At 48.6% G+C, this 17,780-nt stretch overlaps 1 protein-coding gene across 3 annotated transcripts in view; it reads left to right on the top strand.

Annotated features, from left to right (window-relative positions):
• The window catches only part of COL27A1 (collagen type XXVII alpha 1 chain), a 2,221,286-nt gene that overhangs the window by 666,806 nt on the left and 1,536,700 nt on the right, over positions 1–17,780 (top strand). For all 3 annotated transcript variants that reach the window (XM_085614179.1, XM_085614180.1, XM_085614178.1), the window contains exon 8: positions 12,040–12,084. In XM_085614179.1, coding sequence (XP_085470305.1) covers positions 12,040–12,084 — 45 coding nt within the window. The remainder of the gene's footprint in view (positions 1–12,039; positions 12,085–17,780) is intronic.

Raw genomic sequence — 17,780 nt, 5'->3', positions numbered from 1 at the left:
AATACTTAATCAATAGAACAACAGTAAATAGCACAATACACAGCGGGCTCCAGGGGGAGACCGAACCATATACTTAAAAAATGGTATAACAACAAGACTTCACTAGACACAGTGCCTAGAGCATGTAGAATCGCTGGGACCCCAAGGAACCACCCAAAGGAGTGTCACAGGGAGCCCACGGAGGGCGGGTGCAGTGTGGGAACACAGACGCGAGCTCCGTACAACTCTATAGGAAAGTCTCGGTTGGAAAATTACAGTTTATGGACACTTCGGAGAGGACATCAAGCAAACCCTTTGAAACATGGAAGGTTCTTAGGCCAGCACCCTCGTGAGTACCGAGGTGCCCGTGTTACCTATCCCAGAGAAGCTGGGTGCATAGGGGTTAAGTGGTGTCGGAAACCCTCGTTTTTAATGGCGTGATGCGAAAGTACTGCTGCCGGGAAGATGAAAAGTGTCCAGTGGAATCCAAGCCTGGATCTAAGGTGAGAAGAACCTGAAAGCAGAGGGAACAGAGCCTGGGTCACTTCAGGGTGACCAGGGGCTCGATAGACGAATGCCCACCGATGTAGGGCGCTTCAGGTGTGAAGATAAGATGCTTGACTCTGCAGCCACGGGGACCAGGAGGCGTCGACGACGACCAAAGTCCAGCGGTGAGCTGTCCCATGAAGGATGTTGAGTGCTGAGGGGGGGTCAGTGTCCGGATTGAACACCAACAAGCCTTGGCAAAGGTAACCCACGCGGGCAGAGGAAACAGGTTACGGTGAGGACCAGCAAGGTCCAGGAGACTCTCCAAGCTATGGGGAGTCAGGGCAAATCTGGAGCAACCAGGGAAGCCCAAGGAAAATCAAAGTGACCTTCGCAGGGACCCACAGGCCAATGGACCAGGGATCGCGAAGGGACCCTGAGCGGAATCAGAAAGCACCAGCCCACAGAGCGCTCGTGGAGTGGAGGCCGGAGATCTTAGGTGGAAATGCTGCTCGGGGTCAGGACTACAGGTAGTCCAAAGCACAGCCTCAGGGATCGCCAAAAAGCATATGCTGCTGCTGCAAAAGTACACGGAGCAAAGGGGTTCGGGTTGCACGGTCCCCACGAGGAATACTGGTCTCAGGATTGCTGAGAGAGCAGATCGACCTCAGAGACGCTCAGGAACCCACCTCCTGTGTTGCAGAAATCATCAAAGTCCTGGGGAGCTCAGGAGATGCAAACCAGTCAGATGCGTTTAGGTGCCTGCTGCTGCAGGAAAGTAACTCCTTTACTCCAAGGGAGACTCTTCTGTAGTCCAGCGAAGTGTAGACCGTCAAAGAACTTGGTTTCTGCTTGCAGAGTTTAGTCCAGGTAAAATTCAAAGTCCTGTAGTCAGGTTTCCTACTTTATACCCAAGGAAGCGGTTGGACTACCTCTGGGGACCCACCTAGGGGAGGGTCAGGACAGAGAGGTGGCTACTCCCATGTCCTTTGTCCAGTTTCGTGCCAGAGCAGGAGCAAATGGCTCCTGCAACCGGTTTGAGCTGGACTATGCATGGGAACACCAAATGTGACCCCAGTGTAGACTCTCTGGCACTCTAAGAGATCACTCACCCAGCCCCAATACACTAAATCCTGTCTGGGAGATGGTCACACCTCCCTGTGACAGGAAACCTATTGTCAGGCCTTCCTCTGCTTGAGCTTGGCTCAGCAGCAGGAGGGCAGACTCGTATCTGTGGCTGCCAGCATCCATTTTGTGATGCCCAGGTCGAGAAAGCTGGTACCGGGTGTCCCAGTGTTTCACATAAGTCCCTCTAGAAGGGTGAAATCATACCTCCCCTGCCAGTTACTGGCATGGAGGTATGAATCCAAGGTGTTTGACACCAAACACGACATGTTTCCATGCAGCCGTTTTAAAGTTAGCATTTACCGCTTGGTTATAATGCACTTAAATATATATGGTTGGCTGAATCACAAACGACCCCGGCAAATAGGTTCCGAAGGCTGCAGAGGGCCTCTGCTCATGCAGGGGCACCCTCTCACATAAAACTCAGCACCCTGCCTTCAGGATTGATAAGGCCTGCCATAGGGGTGACTGATAGGTGTATATGTGCAGTGATTTAGAATAGATATAGTGAACCTATATCTAAGTAAGGGCTGCATGCACCACCTTACACAGGCTGCAGTATCAGACCTGTGGTGTCATTTTGATTGCTCTCTCAGGGGTGGCACAATACATGCCCCTGGGAGGCCTCTGGGGTACCTATGCCCTGGGTACATGGTGTACCATATACTAGGGACTGATAAGGGTACCCCAGTATCCAATCTGGAGTGTACCTAAAGTACATGCAGTCAATTTAGAGGAGAAAGCAGATAGACTGGGGTCCTGAATAGCAGGATATCAGCCAGTCTAAGTCGAAAACAGTGAAACATCAGCAAAAAGTGGGGGTAACTATAAGAGGCATATCCTGCTCTCCTACACTTGGTAGTAGTGATTGCCTGGCGAGCGTCTTCTGCCGTGCTCGTCTATGGTTGCCGTTGGCAAGTCAGCTAATGCGTCTGCATGAGGCCACTGCCTCAACTTGGATTTACTTTTGCCCGAGGGGGCGTCGTCTTGAACTTCAAGAGAATTCTGAAAGCCATGGCGCTTTACAAAGCTTTCAAGCTGTTTAGTGCTGCCCCAATGCTTGTTGTAGTGTATTTGACACAGCGCTTTGACTTGCTATACACTGGATTACCAGTAGCTTTTTAGTTGTAGATAGTTCTTCCTTTTCTAGGTCCTGACGAATCGCGAGTACACCTACTCTATGCGAGAAACATGTTGACCCACATCCTTTAACATAGGACACTCTAACACGAGACATTACACTCTGACGAGTGCCATGTTCACACGTTTTTAATCAGGGTAGGAGGCCCCCAGAATAAAACTGATTCCCGCCAGGCACTCTTAACCTTGTTTTAAATCACTAATACACATCTACACCATCCAGGCCCCACACCCGCACTTCACCATACGGCAGTTGGATAGAAGATCTCCGACAAAGCGGCCCTTTTCAAGGGAGCCCGTTGGGTATTGCACCGCCGGCCCGACGAGGAGCAGCCCATATGATGAAGCATGACACCTGAAAGGGTGTGTGAGAGCACCATAATCCAACATATGGATTCCCAACCATGGACACATGGTGGACTTAGTTGGATCCAGCCTTCTCTTTGACTTTACCAACTCTATAATAGAGGAACAGTAGAAACTCCTTTCTTTGTAATCTCTGTCACTGGAGCTCCTGTTTTTGCTGGACCTCCCACTCTTTTGCGAGTGGAAAAAACCCCTCTTGTCCCTCTTTTTGTATCCTACTTTCAAAAGAGACCCTATACCTGCTTTTCAAAAAGGTTCAACTCAGCTTCACATATAGATGTGTTTTCAGTTTCTCACGCTCTCTGTCGAGGCAATCAGAAGTGATAGTCAAGTCATGTTCAGACCGTACAATAATTTCATTAGATCTCTGCTTACCAGCTTGGCAGAATGAAGGCCTAGATGGGTGTTTGATAAGTCGCTACTAACTAATGAAGACTGGTTAGAGCAGATGTGACAAACCCTGGAAGCTTTTTAGGAGCGCAATATGGACAAGGGCCTCCGACTTCTCGGTTTGGGGAGCCTGAAAACATTCTTTTGGGTGAAGGTTAGAGCTTTCCAGACAAGACAACAAGTTAATGGTGAAGAAAGACTGATTCACGTGCTTATGGTGAAGAAAGACTGATTCACGTGCTTATGGTGAAGAAAGAGACTGATTCAGCTGCTATGGTGAAGAACGACTGATTCACGTGCTTATAGTCAAGAAAGATTTAATCATGTGCTTATGGAAGACTGATTCACGTACTTATGGTGGAGAAGGATTAATTCACATGCTAATGGTGAAGAAAGACTGATTCATGTGCCTATGGTGAAGAAAGACTGATTCTCAAGCTTATGGTGAAGAAAGAGACTGATTCACCTGCTTATGGTGAAGAAAGATTGAAACACATGCTTATGGAAGACTGATTCACGTGCTTATGGTGAAGAAATACTTTGATTCACGTACTTATGGTGAAAAAAGATTCACTCACTGCCTTATGGAAGACTGATTCACGTGCTTATGGTAAAGAAAGATTGATTCACATGCATTTGGTGAAGAAAGAGACTGATTTACCTGCATATGGTGAAGAAATACTCTGACTCACATGCTTATGGTGAAGAAAGATTGAATCGCGTGCTTATGGAAGACTGATTCACGTGCTTATGGTGAAGAAAGACTGATTCACGTGCTTATGGTGAAGAAAGAGACTGATTCACGTGCTTATGGTGAAGAAAGAGACTGATTCACGTGCTTATGGTGAAGAAAGAGACTGATTCACGTGCTTATGGTGAAGAAAGACTGATTCACGTGCTTATGGTGAAGAAAGACTGATTCACCTGCTTATGGTGAAGAAAGAGACTGATTCACCTGCTTATGGGGAAGAAATACTCTGACTCACATGTTTATGGTGAAGAAAGATTGAATCACGTGCTTATGGAAGACTGATTCACGTGCTTATGGCGAAGAAAGACTGATTCACGTGCTTATGGTGAAGAAAGAGACTGATTCACGTGCTTATGGTGAAGAAAGAGACTGATTCACGTGCTTATGGTGAAGAAAGAGACTGAGTCACGTGCTTATGGTGAAGAAAGACTGATTCACCTGCTTATGGTGAAGAAAGAGACTGATTCACCTGCTTATGGGGAAGAAATACTCTGACTCACATGCTTATGGTGAAGAAAGATTGAATCACGTGCTTATGGAAGACTGATTCACGTGCTTATGGTGAAGAAAGACTGATTCACGTGGTTATGGTGAAGAAAGAGACTGATTCACGTGCTTATGGTTAAGAAAGAGACTGATTCACGTGCTTATGGTGAAGAAAGACTGATTCACCTGCTTATGGTGAAGAAAGAGACTGATTCACCTGCTTATGGGGAAGAAAGACTCTGATTCACATGCTTATGGTGAAGAAAGACTCCGATTCACGCGCTTATGGTGAAGAGACTGATTTACCTGCATATGGTGAAGAAATACTCTGACTCACGTGCTTATGGTGAGGAAAGATTGAATCACGTGCTTATGGAAGACTGATTCACGTGCTTATGGTGAAGAAGGATTGATTCACGTGCTTATGGTGAAGAAAGAAACAGATTCATGTGCTTATGGTGAAGAAAGACTGATTTACGTGCTTATGGTGAAGAAAGAGACTGATTCACGTGCTTATGGTGAAGAAAGACTGATTCACGTGCTTATGGTGAAGAAAGACTATTTCACATGCTTATGGTGAAAAAAGGCTGATTCACGTGCTTATGGTGAAGAAAGAGACTGATTCACATGCTTATGGTGAAGAAAGACTGATTCACTTGCTTATGGTGAAGAAAGAGACTGATTCACGTGCTTATGGTGAAGAAAGAGACTGATTCACATGCTTATGGTGAAGAAAGACTGATTCACTTGCTTATGGTGAAGAAAGAGACTGATTCACGTGCTTATGGTGAAGAAAGAGACTTATTCTCCTGATTATGGTGAAGAAAGACTCTGATTCACGTGCCTATGGTGAAGAAAGACTGATTCACCTGCTTATGGTGAAGAAAGAGACTGATTCACCTGCTTATGGTGAAGAAAGACTCATTCACATGCTTATGGTGAAGAAAGATTGAATCACGTGCTTATGGTAAAGAAAGACTCTGATTCACATGCTTATGGTGAAGAAAGATTGAATCACGTGCTTGTGGAAGACTGATTCACGTGCTTATGGAGAAGAAAGATTGATTCATGTGCTTATGGTGAAAAAAGAGACTGATTCACGTGCTTATGGTGATGAGACTGATTCACGTGGTTATGGTGAAGAAAGAGACTGATTCACGTGCTTATGGTTAAGAAAGAGACTGATTCACGTGCTTATGGTGAAGAAAGACTGATTCACCTGCTTATGGTGAAGAAAGAGACTGATTCACCTGCTTATGGGGAAGAAAGACTCTGATTCACATGCTTATGGTGAAGAAAGACTCCGATTCACGCGCTTATGGTGAAGAGACTGATTTACCTGCATATGGTGAAGAAATACTCTGACTCACGTGCTTATGGTGAGGAAAGATTGAATCACGTGCTTATGGAAGACTGATTCACGTGCTTATGGTGAAGAAGGATTGATTCACGTGCTTATGGTGAAGAAAGAAACAGATTCATGTGCTTATGGTGAAGAAAGACTGATTTACGTGCTTATGGTGAAGAAAGAGACTGATTCACGTGCTTATGGTGAAGAAAGACTGATTCACGTGCTTATGGTGAAGAAAGACTGATTCACATGCTTATGGTGAAAAAAGGCTGATTCACGTGCTTATGGTGAAGAAAGAGACTGATTCACATGCTTATGGTGAAGAAAGACTGATTCACTTGCTTATGGTGAAGAAAGAGACTGATTCACGTGCTTATGGTGAAGAAAGAGACTGATTCACATGCTTATGGTGAAGAAAGACTGATTCACTTGCTTATGGTGAAGAAAGAGACTGATTCACGTGCTTATGGTGAAGAAAGAGACTTATTCTCGTGATTATGGTGAAGAAAGACTCTGATTCACGTGCCTATGGTGAAGAAAGACTGATTCACCTGCTTATGGTGAAGAAAGAGACTGATTCACCTGCTTATGGTGAAGAAAGACTCATTCACATGCTTATGGTGAAGAAAGATTGAATCACGTGCTTATGGTAAAGAAAGACTCTGATTCACATGCTTATGGTGAAGAAAGATTGAATCACGTGCTTGTGGAAGACTGATTCACGTGCTTATGGAGAAGAAAGATTGATTCATGTGCTTATGGTGAAAAAAGAGACTGATTCACGTGCTTATGGTGATGAGACTGATTCACATGCTTATGGTGAAGAAAGACTGATTTGCGTGCTTATGGTGAAGAAAGACTGATTCACGTGCTTATAGTGAAGAAAGACTGATTCACATGCTTATGGTGAACAAAGAGACTGATTCACGTGCTTATGAAGAAAGACTGATTTGCGTGCTTATGGTGAAGAAAGACTGATTCACGTGCTTATAGTGAAGAAAGACTGATTCACATGCTTATGGTGAACAAAGAGACTGATTCACGTGCTTATGGTGAAGAAAGACTTTTTTACGTGCTTATGGTGAAGAAAGACTGATTCATGTGCTTATGGTGAAGAAAGACACTGATTCGCATGCTTATGGTGAAGAAAGAGACTGATTCATGTGCTATGGTGAAGAAAGATTGAATCACGTGCTTATGGTAGACTGATTCATGTGCTTATGGTGAAGAAAATCTGATTCACGTGCTTCTGGTGAAGAAAAACGGATTTGCGTGCTTCTGGTGAAGAAAAACGGATTCACGTGCTTCTGGTGAAGAAAGATTGATTCACATGCTTATGGTGAAGAAAGAGACTGATTCACATGCTTCTGGTGAAAAAAGACTGATTCACGTGCTTATGGTGAAGAAAGACTGATTCACGTGCTTACAGTGAAGAAAGAGACTGATTCACGTGCTTATGGTGAAGAAAAATTGATTCATGTGCTTATGGTGAAGAAAGACTGATTCACGTGCTTATGGTGAAGAAAGAGACTGATTCACGTGCTTATGGTGAAGAAAGATTGAATCACGTGCTTATGGAAGACTAATTCACGTGCTTATCATGAAGAAAGATTGATTGACGTGCTTATGTTGAAGAAATACTTTGATTCACATGCATATGGTGAAGAAAGACTGATTCACATGCTTATGGTGGGGAAAGACTCTGATTCACGTGCTTATGGTGGAGAAACTCTGATTCACGTGCTTATGGTGAAGAAAAATTGATTCATGTGCTTATGGTGAAGAAAGACTGATTCATGTGCTTATGGTGAAGAAAGACACTGATTCGCATGCTTATGGTGAAGAAAGAGACTGATTCATGTGCTATGGTGAAGAAAGATTGAATCACGTGCTTACGGTAGACTGATTCATGTGCTTATGGTGAAGAAAATCTGATTCACGTGCTTCTGGTGAAGAAAAACGGATTCGCGTGCTTCTGGTGAAGAAAAACGGATTCACGTGCTTCTGGTGAAGAAAGATTGATTCACATGCTTATGGTGAAGAAAGAGACTGATTCACATGCTTCTGGTGAAAAAAGACTGATTCACGTGCTTATGGTGAAGAAAGACTGATTCACGTGCTTACAGTGAAGAAAGAGACTGATTCACGTGCTTATGGTGAAGAAAAATTGATTCATGTGCTTATGGTGAAGAAAGACTGATTCACGTGCTTATGGTGAAGAAAGAGACTGATTCACGTGCTTATGGTGAAGAAAGATTGAATCACGTGCTTATGGAAGACTAATTCACGTGCTTATCATGAAGAAAGATTGATTGACGTGCTTATGTTGAAGAAATACTTTGATTCACATGCATATGGTGAAGAAAGACTGATTCACATGCTTATGGTGGGGAAAGACTCTGATTCACGTGCTTATGGTGGAGAAACTCTGATTCACATGCTTATGGTGAAGAAAGAGACTGATTCATGTGCTTCCGGTGAACAAAGACTCTGATTCACGTGCTTATGGTGAAGAAACACTCATTCACGTGCTTCTGGTGAAGAAAGAGACTGATTCTCCTGCTTATGGTGAAGAAAGATCGATTCACGTGCTTATGGTGAAGAAAGAGACTGATTCACATGCTTATGGTGAAATAGACAATCACTTGCTTATGGTGAAGAAAGACTGATTCACATGCTTATGGTGAAGAAAGACTGATTCACGTGCTTATGGTGTGGAAAGATTGAATCACGTGCTTATGGAAGACTGATTCACGTGCTTATGGTGAAGAAAGAGACTGATTCACCTGCTTATGGTGAAGAAAGACTCTGATTCACATTTTTATAGTGAAGAAAGATTGAATCACGTGCTTATGGTGAAGAAAGACTCTGATTCACCTGCTTATGGTAAAGAAAGACTGTGATTCACGTGCTTATGGTGGGGAAAGACTGTGATTCACGTGCTTATGGTGAAGAAAGAGACTGATTCACCTGCTTATGGTGAAGAAAGATTGATTCACTTCCTTATGGTGAAGAAAGACTGATTCACGTGTTTATGGGGAAGAAAGACTCTGTTTCTCGTGCCTATGGTGAAGAAATACTCTGATTCATGTGCTCATGGTGAAGAAAGATTGAATCACGTGCTTATGGAAGACTGATTCACGTGCTTATAGTGAAGAAAGATGAATTCACGTGCTTCCGTTGAAGAAAGACTCTGATTCACGTGCTTATGGTGAAGAAAGATTGATTCACGTGCTTTTGGTGAAGAAAGACTCTGATTCACGTGTTTATGGTGAAGAAAGAGACTGATTCACCTGCTTCTGGTGAAGAAAGACTCTGATTCACATGAAGAAAGAGACTGATTCACTTGCTTATGGTGGAGAAAGACTGATTCACATGCTTATGGTGAAGAAAGACTCTAATTCACGTGCTTATGGTTAAGAAATACTCAGATTCATGTGCTTATGGTGAAGAAAGAGACTGATTCACGTGCTTATGGTGAAGAAAGAGACTGATTCACGTGCTTATGGTCAAGAAAGAGACTGATTTACGTGCTTATGGTGGAGAAAACCTGATTCACGTTATTATGGTGAAGAAAGACTGATTCACGTGCTTACGGTGAAGAAAGACTGATTCACGTGCTTCTGGTGAAAAAAGACCGATTCATGTGCTTATGGTGAAGAAAGAGACTGATTCACGTGCTTATGGTGAAGATGGACTCTGATTCACGTGCTTATGGTGAAGAAAGACTCATTCACGTGCTTATGGTAAAGAAAGACTGATTCACGTGCTTATGGTGAAGAAAGGCTCTTATTCACGTGCTTATGGGGAAGAAAGACTGATTCACGTGATTATGGTGAAGAAAGACTTATTCACGTGCTTATGGTGAAGAAAGAGACTGATTCGCATGCTTATGGTGAAGAAAGACTGATTCTCGTGCTTATGGTGAAGAAAGACTGATTCACATGCATATGGTGAAGAAAGACTGATTCACATGCTTATGGTGAAGAAAGACTGATTCACGTGCTTATGGTGAAGAAAGACTGATTCACATGCTTATGGTGAAGAAAGACTGATTCACGTGATTCTGGTGAAGAAAGACTGATTCACATGCTTATGGCGAAGAAAGACTGATTCATGTGATTATGGTGAAGAAAGAGACTGATTCACGTGCTTATGTTGAAGAAAGAGACTGATTCACATGCTTATGGTGAAGAAAGACTGATTCTCGTGCTTATGGTGAAGAAAGACTGATTCTCGTGCTTATGGTGAAGAAAGACTGATTCACATGCTTATGGTGAAGAAAGACTGATTCACGTGCTTCTGGTGAAGAAAGACTGATTCACATGCTTATGACGAAGAAAGACTGATTCACGTGATTATGGTGACGAAAGAGACTGATTCACGTGCTTATGTTGAAGAAAGAGACTGATTCACGTGCTTATGGTGAAGAAAGACTGATTCACGTGCTTATGGTGAAGAAAGACTCTTATTCACGTGATTATGGTGAAGAAAGACTCATTCACGTGCTTATGGTGAAGAAAGAGACTGATTCACGTGCTTATGGTGAAGAAAGAGACTGATTCACGTGCTTATGGTGAAGAAAGATTGATTCACGTGCTTATGGTGGAGAAAGACTGAACCACGTGCTTCTGGTGAAGAAAGACTGATTCACGTGCTTATGGTGAAGAAAGAGACTGAATCACATGCCTATGGTGAAGAAAGACTGATTCACGTGCTTGTGGTGAAGAAAGAGACTGATTCACTTGCTTATGGTGGAGAAAGACTGATTCACATGCTTATGGTGAAGAAAGACTCTAATTCACGTGCTTATGGTTAAGAAATACTCTGATTCACGTGCTTATGGTCAAGAAAGAGACTGATTTACGTGCTTATGGTGGAGAAAACCTGATTCACGTTATTATGGTGAAGAAAGACTGATTCACGTGCTTCTGGTGAAAAAAGACTGATTCATGTGCTTCTGATGAAGAAAGACTGATTCACGTGCTTATGGTGAAGATGGACTCTGATTCACGTGCTTATGGTGAAGAAAGACTCATTCACGTGCTTATGGTAAAGAAAGACTGATTCACGTGCTTATGGTGAAGAAAGGCTCATTCACGTGCTTATGGTGAAGAAAGAGACTGAATCACGTGCTTGTGGTGAAGAAAGAGACTGATTCAGGTGCCTATGGTGAAGAAAGACTGATTCACGTGCTTATGGTGAAGAAAGACTGAATCACGTGCTTGTGGTGAAGAAAGAGACTGATTCAGGTGCCTATGGTGAAGAAAGACTGATTCACGTGCTTATGGTGAAGAAAGAGACTGATTCACGTGCTTATGGTGAAGAAAGACTGATTCACGTGCTTGTGGTGAAGAAAGAGACTGATTCACGTGCTTGTGGTGAAGAAAGAGACTGATTCACGTGCCTATGGTCTTCTGATTCGTAAAGCTTTACTACCAATGTGGTGATTGAAGAGCGAAGAATGACACTTAGTTCTGATTCCATTGATTTAAAAGGAGAAACAAGGTTGAGATGTGACATAGATGACATCATTTATTTTCCTTTGAATTTTTTTTCGAACTGACTGGAATGCCGCCTCACCTGAGCAGGCCTTGAACCCTCTGCATCGCTGCCCCGAGAGGTGGGCGTGTCATGGGGGGCTTGGTTCCCACCTATCACCTGCACAATTAATAACCCAGTTGCTTACAGTGACGGAATTAATTTGATGTCTCTACTTGATGATACCGGCGGGTCCACTCAGCCTTTCATCCTTCTGAGGATGATAAAATGAGTACCATTGAGTTGGGTAACAATAAACATCTGTTATTCAGCGCCAAGATACCCTTCTGGGTGAACATGCACTTAGGAAATACACGTTATGTTATGATGGATACATTCTTAACAAATGTCTTTCTTATGTGTGATAATTTACTATAATCTGAACTTTGACTGTGACTAAGAAGCTTCGTTTGTGTCTCTGCAGGGGCAGAAAGGTTACCTGGGACCCCCGGGGCACCCCGGAGAGCAGGTGAGTGTCCGGCTCAGTGGCCCCATGTAGGGGGGGGGGGGTGTACACAGACTGTAGCACCCCTGGCTGGGGGGGGGGGGGCTGGGGCACCTGTACACAGACTGTAGTGCCCCGGGCGGGGAGGGGGGGCACCTGTACACAGACTGTAGTGCCCCGGGCAAGAGGGGGGGGGGCACCTGTACACAGACTGTAGTGCCCCGGGCAAGAGGGGGGGGGCACCTGTACACAGACTGTAGCGCCCCTGACAGGGGGGGCTGGGGCACCTGTACACAGACTGTAGTACCCCTGGCTGGGGGGGGTGGGGAGGGGGCTGGGGCACCTGTACACAGACTGTAGTGCCCCGGGCGGGGAGGGGGGGCTCCTGTACACAGACTGTAGCGCCCCATGCTGGGACCCCGGAGAGCAGGTGGTGTCTGGCACAGGGTACCCCATGCTACTGTGGGAGGGGTGGTCCTTACACAGAACCCAGCGACCCAGGCCGAGACCCCTTAAATAGTAAACGAGGTCTGGTTCAGAGCACCCCATGCTTCTGGGGGGATTTGAGGGGGTGGAGTGGCCCTTCCATAGAGCTGAGTGTGGGACCGGAGATATTAGGTAATGTTTGCTCAGGGCACCCCAACCTACTAAGGGGAAGTGTGGGGGGGGGGCAGGCACTAGCACAGACTGCAGTGCCTCAGGCATGTGCCCCCGGGCAGCATGAAATGTCTGGGTTAGAGCACCCCATGTAGCTGGGTGGGTTGATGGGGTGGGCAGTCCTGCCCCTGCTCCCCCCACCTCGGTAGTGTCCAGCGCACCCCTGCAGTGCGAGCAACGAATCTCTCTGCCTGGCCTGTGTACGAAACGGCCTGTAACACCCCCACCCACCGCCGCCATCCTCCTCTAATGCTCGGGACCCCCGCTGACTCCGCTGGCACCCCAGATCTTGAAACGGACCCTCTTTCCGTCCATACGTCCTGTTCACTTGCCTATCACTCTCCCCTGACTCAAGCCCAGACCTCTCCCCTTTACCCTCCCTTCTAACTACTTCCTCTTCTGCCACCTCCCCTTCCCTCCCCTATTCGTAGAAGTCAGCTGTGTGCACTGAGGGCACTGAGTACCCTGGGAGGGATGGAGGGGTCCGACCCCTTTAAATAATGCTGGCCGAGCTGTGCTGAGGAAAACACAACCACATGCGGGGAGACCAGGGCTGCGGGGACACTTCCCGCAGAGCTGGGACAGCCCCCCCTCACACCGAGGGCAGTGTCCCCGGCCTGCCCCCTCCTCTCACACCGAGGGCAGGGTCACCGGCCTGTCTCGCCCCTCACACCCAGGGCGGTATCCTACGCCTGCCGCCTCCTCTCAAACTGCCAGCAGTGTCCAAGGGCTGCCCCCTCCTCTCACAACAAGGGCAGGGCCCAGGCATGCCCCCTCCTCTCACACCACAGGCAGGGTTCAGGCCTGCCTCCTCCTCTCTTACTGCAGGCTGGGTCCAGACCTGCCCCCTCCTCTCACACCACGGGCAGGGCTCAGGCATGCCCCCTCCTCTCACACCGAGGGCAGGGTCCCCGGCCTGCCTCGCCCCTCACACCCAGGGCGGTATCCCACGCCTGCCCCCTCCCCTCACACCGAGGGCAGTGTACCACGCCTATCCCCTTTCTACACCGAGGGCAGTGTACCACGCCTGCCCCCTCCTCTCACACCGAGGGCAGTGTCCGAGGCCTGCCTGGCCTGCCCCCTCCTCTCACACCGAGGGCAGTGTCCAGGGCTCCCCTCTCACATCGAGGGCAGAGTGCCAAGCCTGCCCCCTCCTCTCACACTGAGGGCAGGGTCCCCGGCCTGCCTCGCCCCTCACACCCAGGGTGGTATCCCACGCCTGCCACCTCCTCTCACACTGCGGGCAGTATCCAAGGGCTGCCTCCTCCTCTCATACCACAGGCAGGGTCCATGTCTGCCCCTCCTCTCACACCACGGCAGGGTCAGGCCTGCCCCCTCCTCACCCCACAGGCGGGGTCCAGGCCTGCCCCCTCCTCTTTTACTGCTCGCAGGGTCCAGACCTGCCCCCTCCTCTCACACCAAGGGCAGGGTCCAGGCCGGCCCATCCTCTCACACCAAGGGAGTGTCCAGGCCTGCCCCCTCCTCTCACACCGTGGGCTAGGTCCCCAGTTTCCCCCCTCCTCTCACACCGCGGGCAGGGTCCAGACCTGCCCCCTTTCACACCGCGTCCAGGGTCCAGGCCTGCCACCTCCTCTCACACGGAGGGCAGGGTCCCCAGCCTGCCTCGCGCCTCACACCCAGGGCAGTGTACCACGCTGCCCCCTCCTCTCACACCACGGGCAGGGTCCAGACCTGCCCCCTCCTCTCACACTGAGGGCAGTGTCCCAGAGCTCCCCTCTTACATCGAGGGCAGAGTGCCAAGGCTGCCCCCTCCTCTCACACCACAGGCAGGGTCCAGGCCTGCCTCCTCCTCTCTTACTGCAGGCAGGGTCCAGACCTGCCCCCTCCTCTCACACTGAGGGCAGGGTGCCCGGCCTGCCTCGCTCCTCACACCCAGGGCGGTATCCTACCCCTGCCCCCTCCTCTCACACCACAGGCAGGGTCCAGGCCTGCCCCCTCCTCTCACACCAGGGGCAGGGTCAAGGCCATCCTCCTCCTCTCACACCACGGGCAGGGTCCAGGCCTGCCCCTCCTCTCACACCACGGGCAGGGTCAAGACCTGCCCCCTCCTCTCATACCGCGGGCAGGGTCCAGACCTGCCGTCTCCTCTCACACGAGGGCAAGGTCCAGACCTGCCCCTTCCTCTTACACCAAGGGCAAGGTCCAGACCTGCCCCCTCCTCTCACACCGCAGGCAGGGTCCCCGGTTTCCCCCCTCTAGGGTCGGATTGGTAACGCAGGCACTCGGGAAATGGCCGAAGGGCCGGTAGCTCAGTTCTAGCTTTGGGCTGCTTTTTTGGGCAGCCTGGGGGCTGTCAGTGCTGTCAGGATGCCCCAGTGGGTGCCTGGGTGGCCTTTCTAGAGGTAGATGGGCAGAGGTATCACTCCATTTCTCTTGCTGGGCCGGCCCATTAATGTATGCTGATTTAGCAGGGCGGGGGCCTCACTTGCATCCATGTGTGGCTCAGCAGTGGGAACTAATCTGTGCATTTTTTTTATCTAAGTGAAGTTAATAAAACATGCCCCGCCCCCTTTCTCGTCACAAAACTTCGCTGAAGCAGTGTTTTGCGGAAAGGCAATACCCAAATGTGGGCCACTTATCTTTGGTGTGCCCGGATGATTTTTGATCCTAATCCGACCCTGCTCCCCTCACACTGAGGGCAGTGTCCCAGGCTTGTCCCCCTCCTCTTCCTGCCCTCTTTTTAATGTCTCCCTGTAGCTCTTGTCTCGCTTTCTCTCTCCCCTTCCCACTATTACCTTCCATCTCTCTGTCTCAATCACTGCGTTTCTGCTCCCACCCCATCTCTGCCTCTCGTCTCCTATTTCTCTCTCTGCCTCATCCTTTCTCTGCCTCTCTCCCGCATTCTCTCTGTCGCTCTCTCTCTCTCGCAGTCTCACTCTATCACTCTCCCACACTCACTTTTAGCTTTCTCAGTCTCTCTGCCTCTCTCTCGGAGTGTCTGTCGCTCTCTCTCTCTGCCTCTCTCTTTGCAGTCTCACTGTCGCTCTCTCACTCTCTCCACCGCTCTCTCTTGCAGTCCCCGCATCTCTCTCGCATTCTCACTCTGTCACTGTCTCTCGCTCTCTCAGTCTCACTCTCTTCCTCTCTCGAAGTCCCACTCTGTCGCTCTCACTGCTTCTCTCTCGTAGTCTCACTCTCTCTGCCACAGTCGAACTCTGTCACTCAAACTCTCTCTCGCAGTCTCATTCTGCCGCTCTCTCACTCTATCTGCCTCACTCTGTCGCGCTCTCACTCTCTCTGCCTCTCTCGCAGTCTCACTCTCACACTCTCTCTGCCTCTCTCTCTCGCAGTCTCACGCTTTCTGCCTCTCTCTCTCGCAGTCTCACAGTTGCTCTCATTCACTCCGCCTCTCTCTCTTGCAGTCTCACTCTCTCTGCCTCTCTCTCTTGCAGTCTTACTCTCACTGCCTCTCTGTATCGCAGTCTCACTCGCTTGCTCGCTCACTCTCTCTGCCCCTCTCTCTCTCGCAGTCTCACTCGCTCTCTCACTCTCTGCCTCTCTCTCGCAGTCTCACTGACTGCTGCTCTCTCACTCTCTCTCTTCCATTCTCACTCTATCGTGCTCACTATCTCTGCCTCTCTCTCTCAGTCTCACTCACTCTCTTTCTCTCTCACTCTCTGCCTCGCAGTCTCACTCTGTTGCTCTCTCATTCTCTGCCTCTCTCTCTCTCTCGTACTCCTACTCTCAGCATCTCTTTTGCAGTCTCACTCTGTCACTCTCTCTGCCTCTTGTGCAGTCTCACTCTCTCTGCCACTCTCTAGTAGTCTATCTCTCGCTCTCTCACTCTCTCTGCCCCACTCTCTCTTTCGCAGTCCCACTCTGTCACTCTCGCAGTGTCACTCTGTCGCTCTCTCACTCTCGCTGCCTCTCTCAGTCTCACTCTGTCACTCTCTGCCTCTTTGTAGCGGTTTCACCCTCTCTGCCCCTCTCTCTCTTGCAGTCTCACTCTGTTGCTCTCACTCTCTTCCTCTCGCTCTCACTGTCTCATTCTCTCTGCCTCTCTCTCTTGCAATCTCACTCTGTTGCTCTCTCACTCTCTCTGCCTCTCTTGCAGTCTTACTCTCTCTGCCTCTCTCTCTCTCGCAGTCTTACTCTCTCTCTCTCTAGCAGTCTCACTCTGTTGCTCTCACTCTCTGCCTCTTTCTAGCAGTCTCACTTTCTCTGCCCTTCTCTCTCTCACAGTCTCACTCCGTCATTCTCTTTACCTCTCTGTCGCAGTCTCACTGTCGCTCTCACTCTCTCTGCCTCTCTCTTGCAATCTCACTCTGCCTCTCTCTTGCAGTCTTACTCTCGCTGCCTCTCTCTCTCGCAGTCTCACTCTGTCACTCACAGTCTCTCTCTTGCAGTCTCACTCTGTCGCTTTCACTCTTTCTGCCTCTCTCTAGCAGTCTCACTCTCTTGCTTGCTCACTCTCTCTGCCTCTCTCTCTCCCACAGTCTCACTATGTCGTTCTCTCACTCTTTGCCTCTTTCTTGCAGTCTCACTCTGTCGCTCTCATTCTCTCTCTCTCGCAGTCTCATTCTCACTGCCTCTCTCTCTCTGTCTCACTCTGCCGCGCCCACTCTCTCTCCTCTCACTCTCTCTGCCCCTCTCTCTCTCGCAGTCTCACTCTGTCGCTCTCTCACTCTAGCTCTCTCTAGCAGTCTCACTCCGTCACTCTCTCTCTCTCGCTCTCTCACTCGCTCTGCTTCTCTCTCTCGCAGTCTCACTCTCTCTCTCTTGTAGTCTCACTCTCTTGCTCTCTCTCACTCTCCTTCCCTCCCCCTCTCTCCGTGCCACTTTCTCACTCTCTCTGCCTCTCTCACTCTCTGCCTCTCTCTCTCTCACTTTCTCTGCACCTCTCTCTCGCAGTCTCACTCTGTCACTTTCTCGTTCTCACTCTCTGCCTCTCTCTCTCTCTCTCTCTCTCACACACTCTCTCTCTCTCTCACTCTCTCTCACTCTATCACGCTCTCTGCCTCTTTCTCTCTCTGCTTCTCCCTGACTCTCTCTCGCAGTCTCACTGACTGTCGCTCTCACTCTCTTTGCCTCTCTCTCTCTCT

The sequence above is a fragment of the Triturus cristatus genome, chromosome 1_2 (genome assembly GCF_964204655.1).
Source record: "Triturus cristatus chromosome 1_2, aTriCri1.1, whole genome shotgun sequence".
In the NCBI taxonomy this organism is placed as follows: domain Eukaryota; kingdom Metazoa; phylum Chordata; class Amphibia; order Caudata; family Salamandridae; genus Triturus; species Triturus cristatus.
The sequence above is the reverse complement of the archived record's forward strand: the minus strand, read 5'-3'. Positions and strand labels throughout refer to the sequence as shown.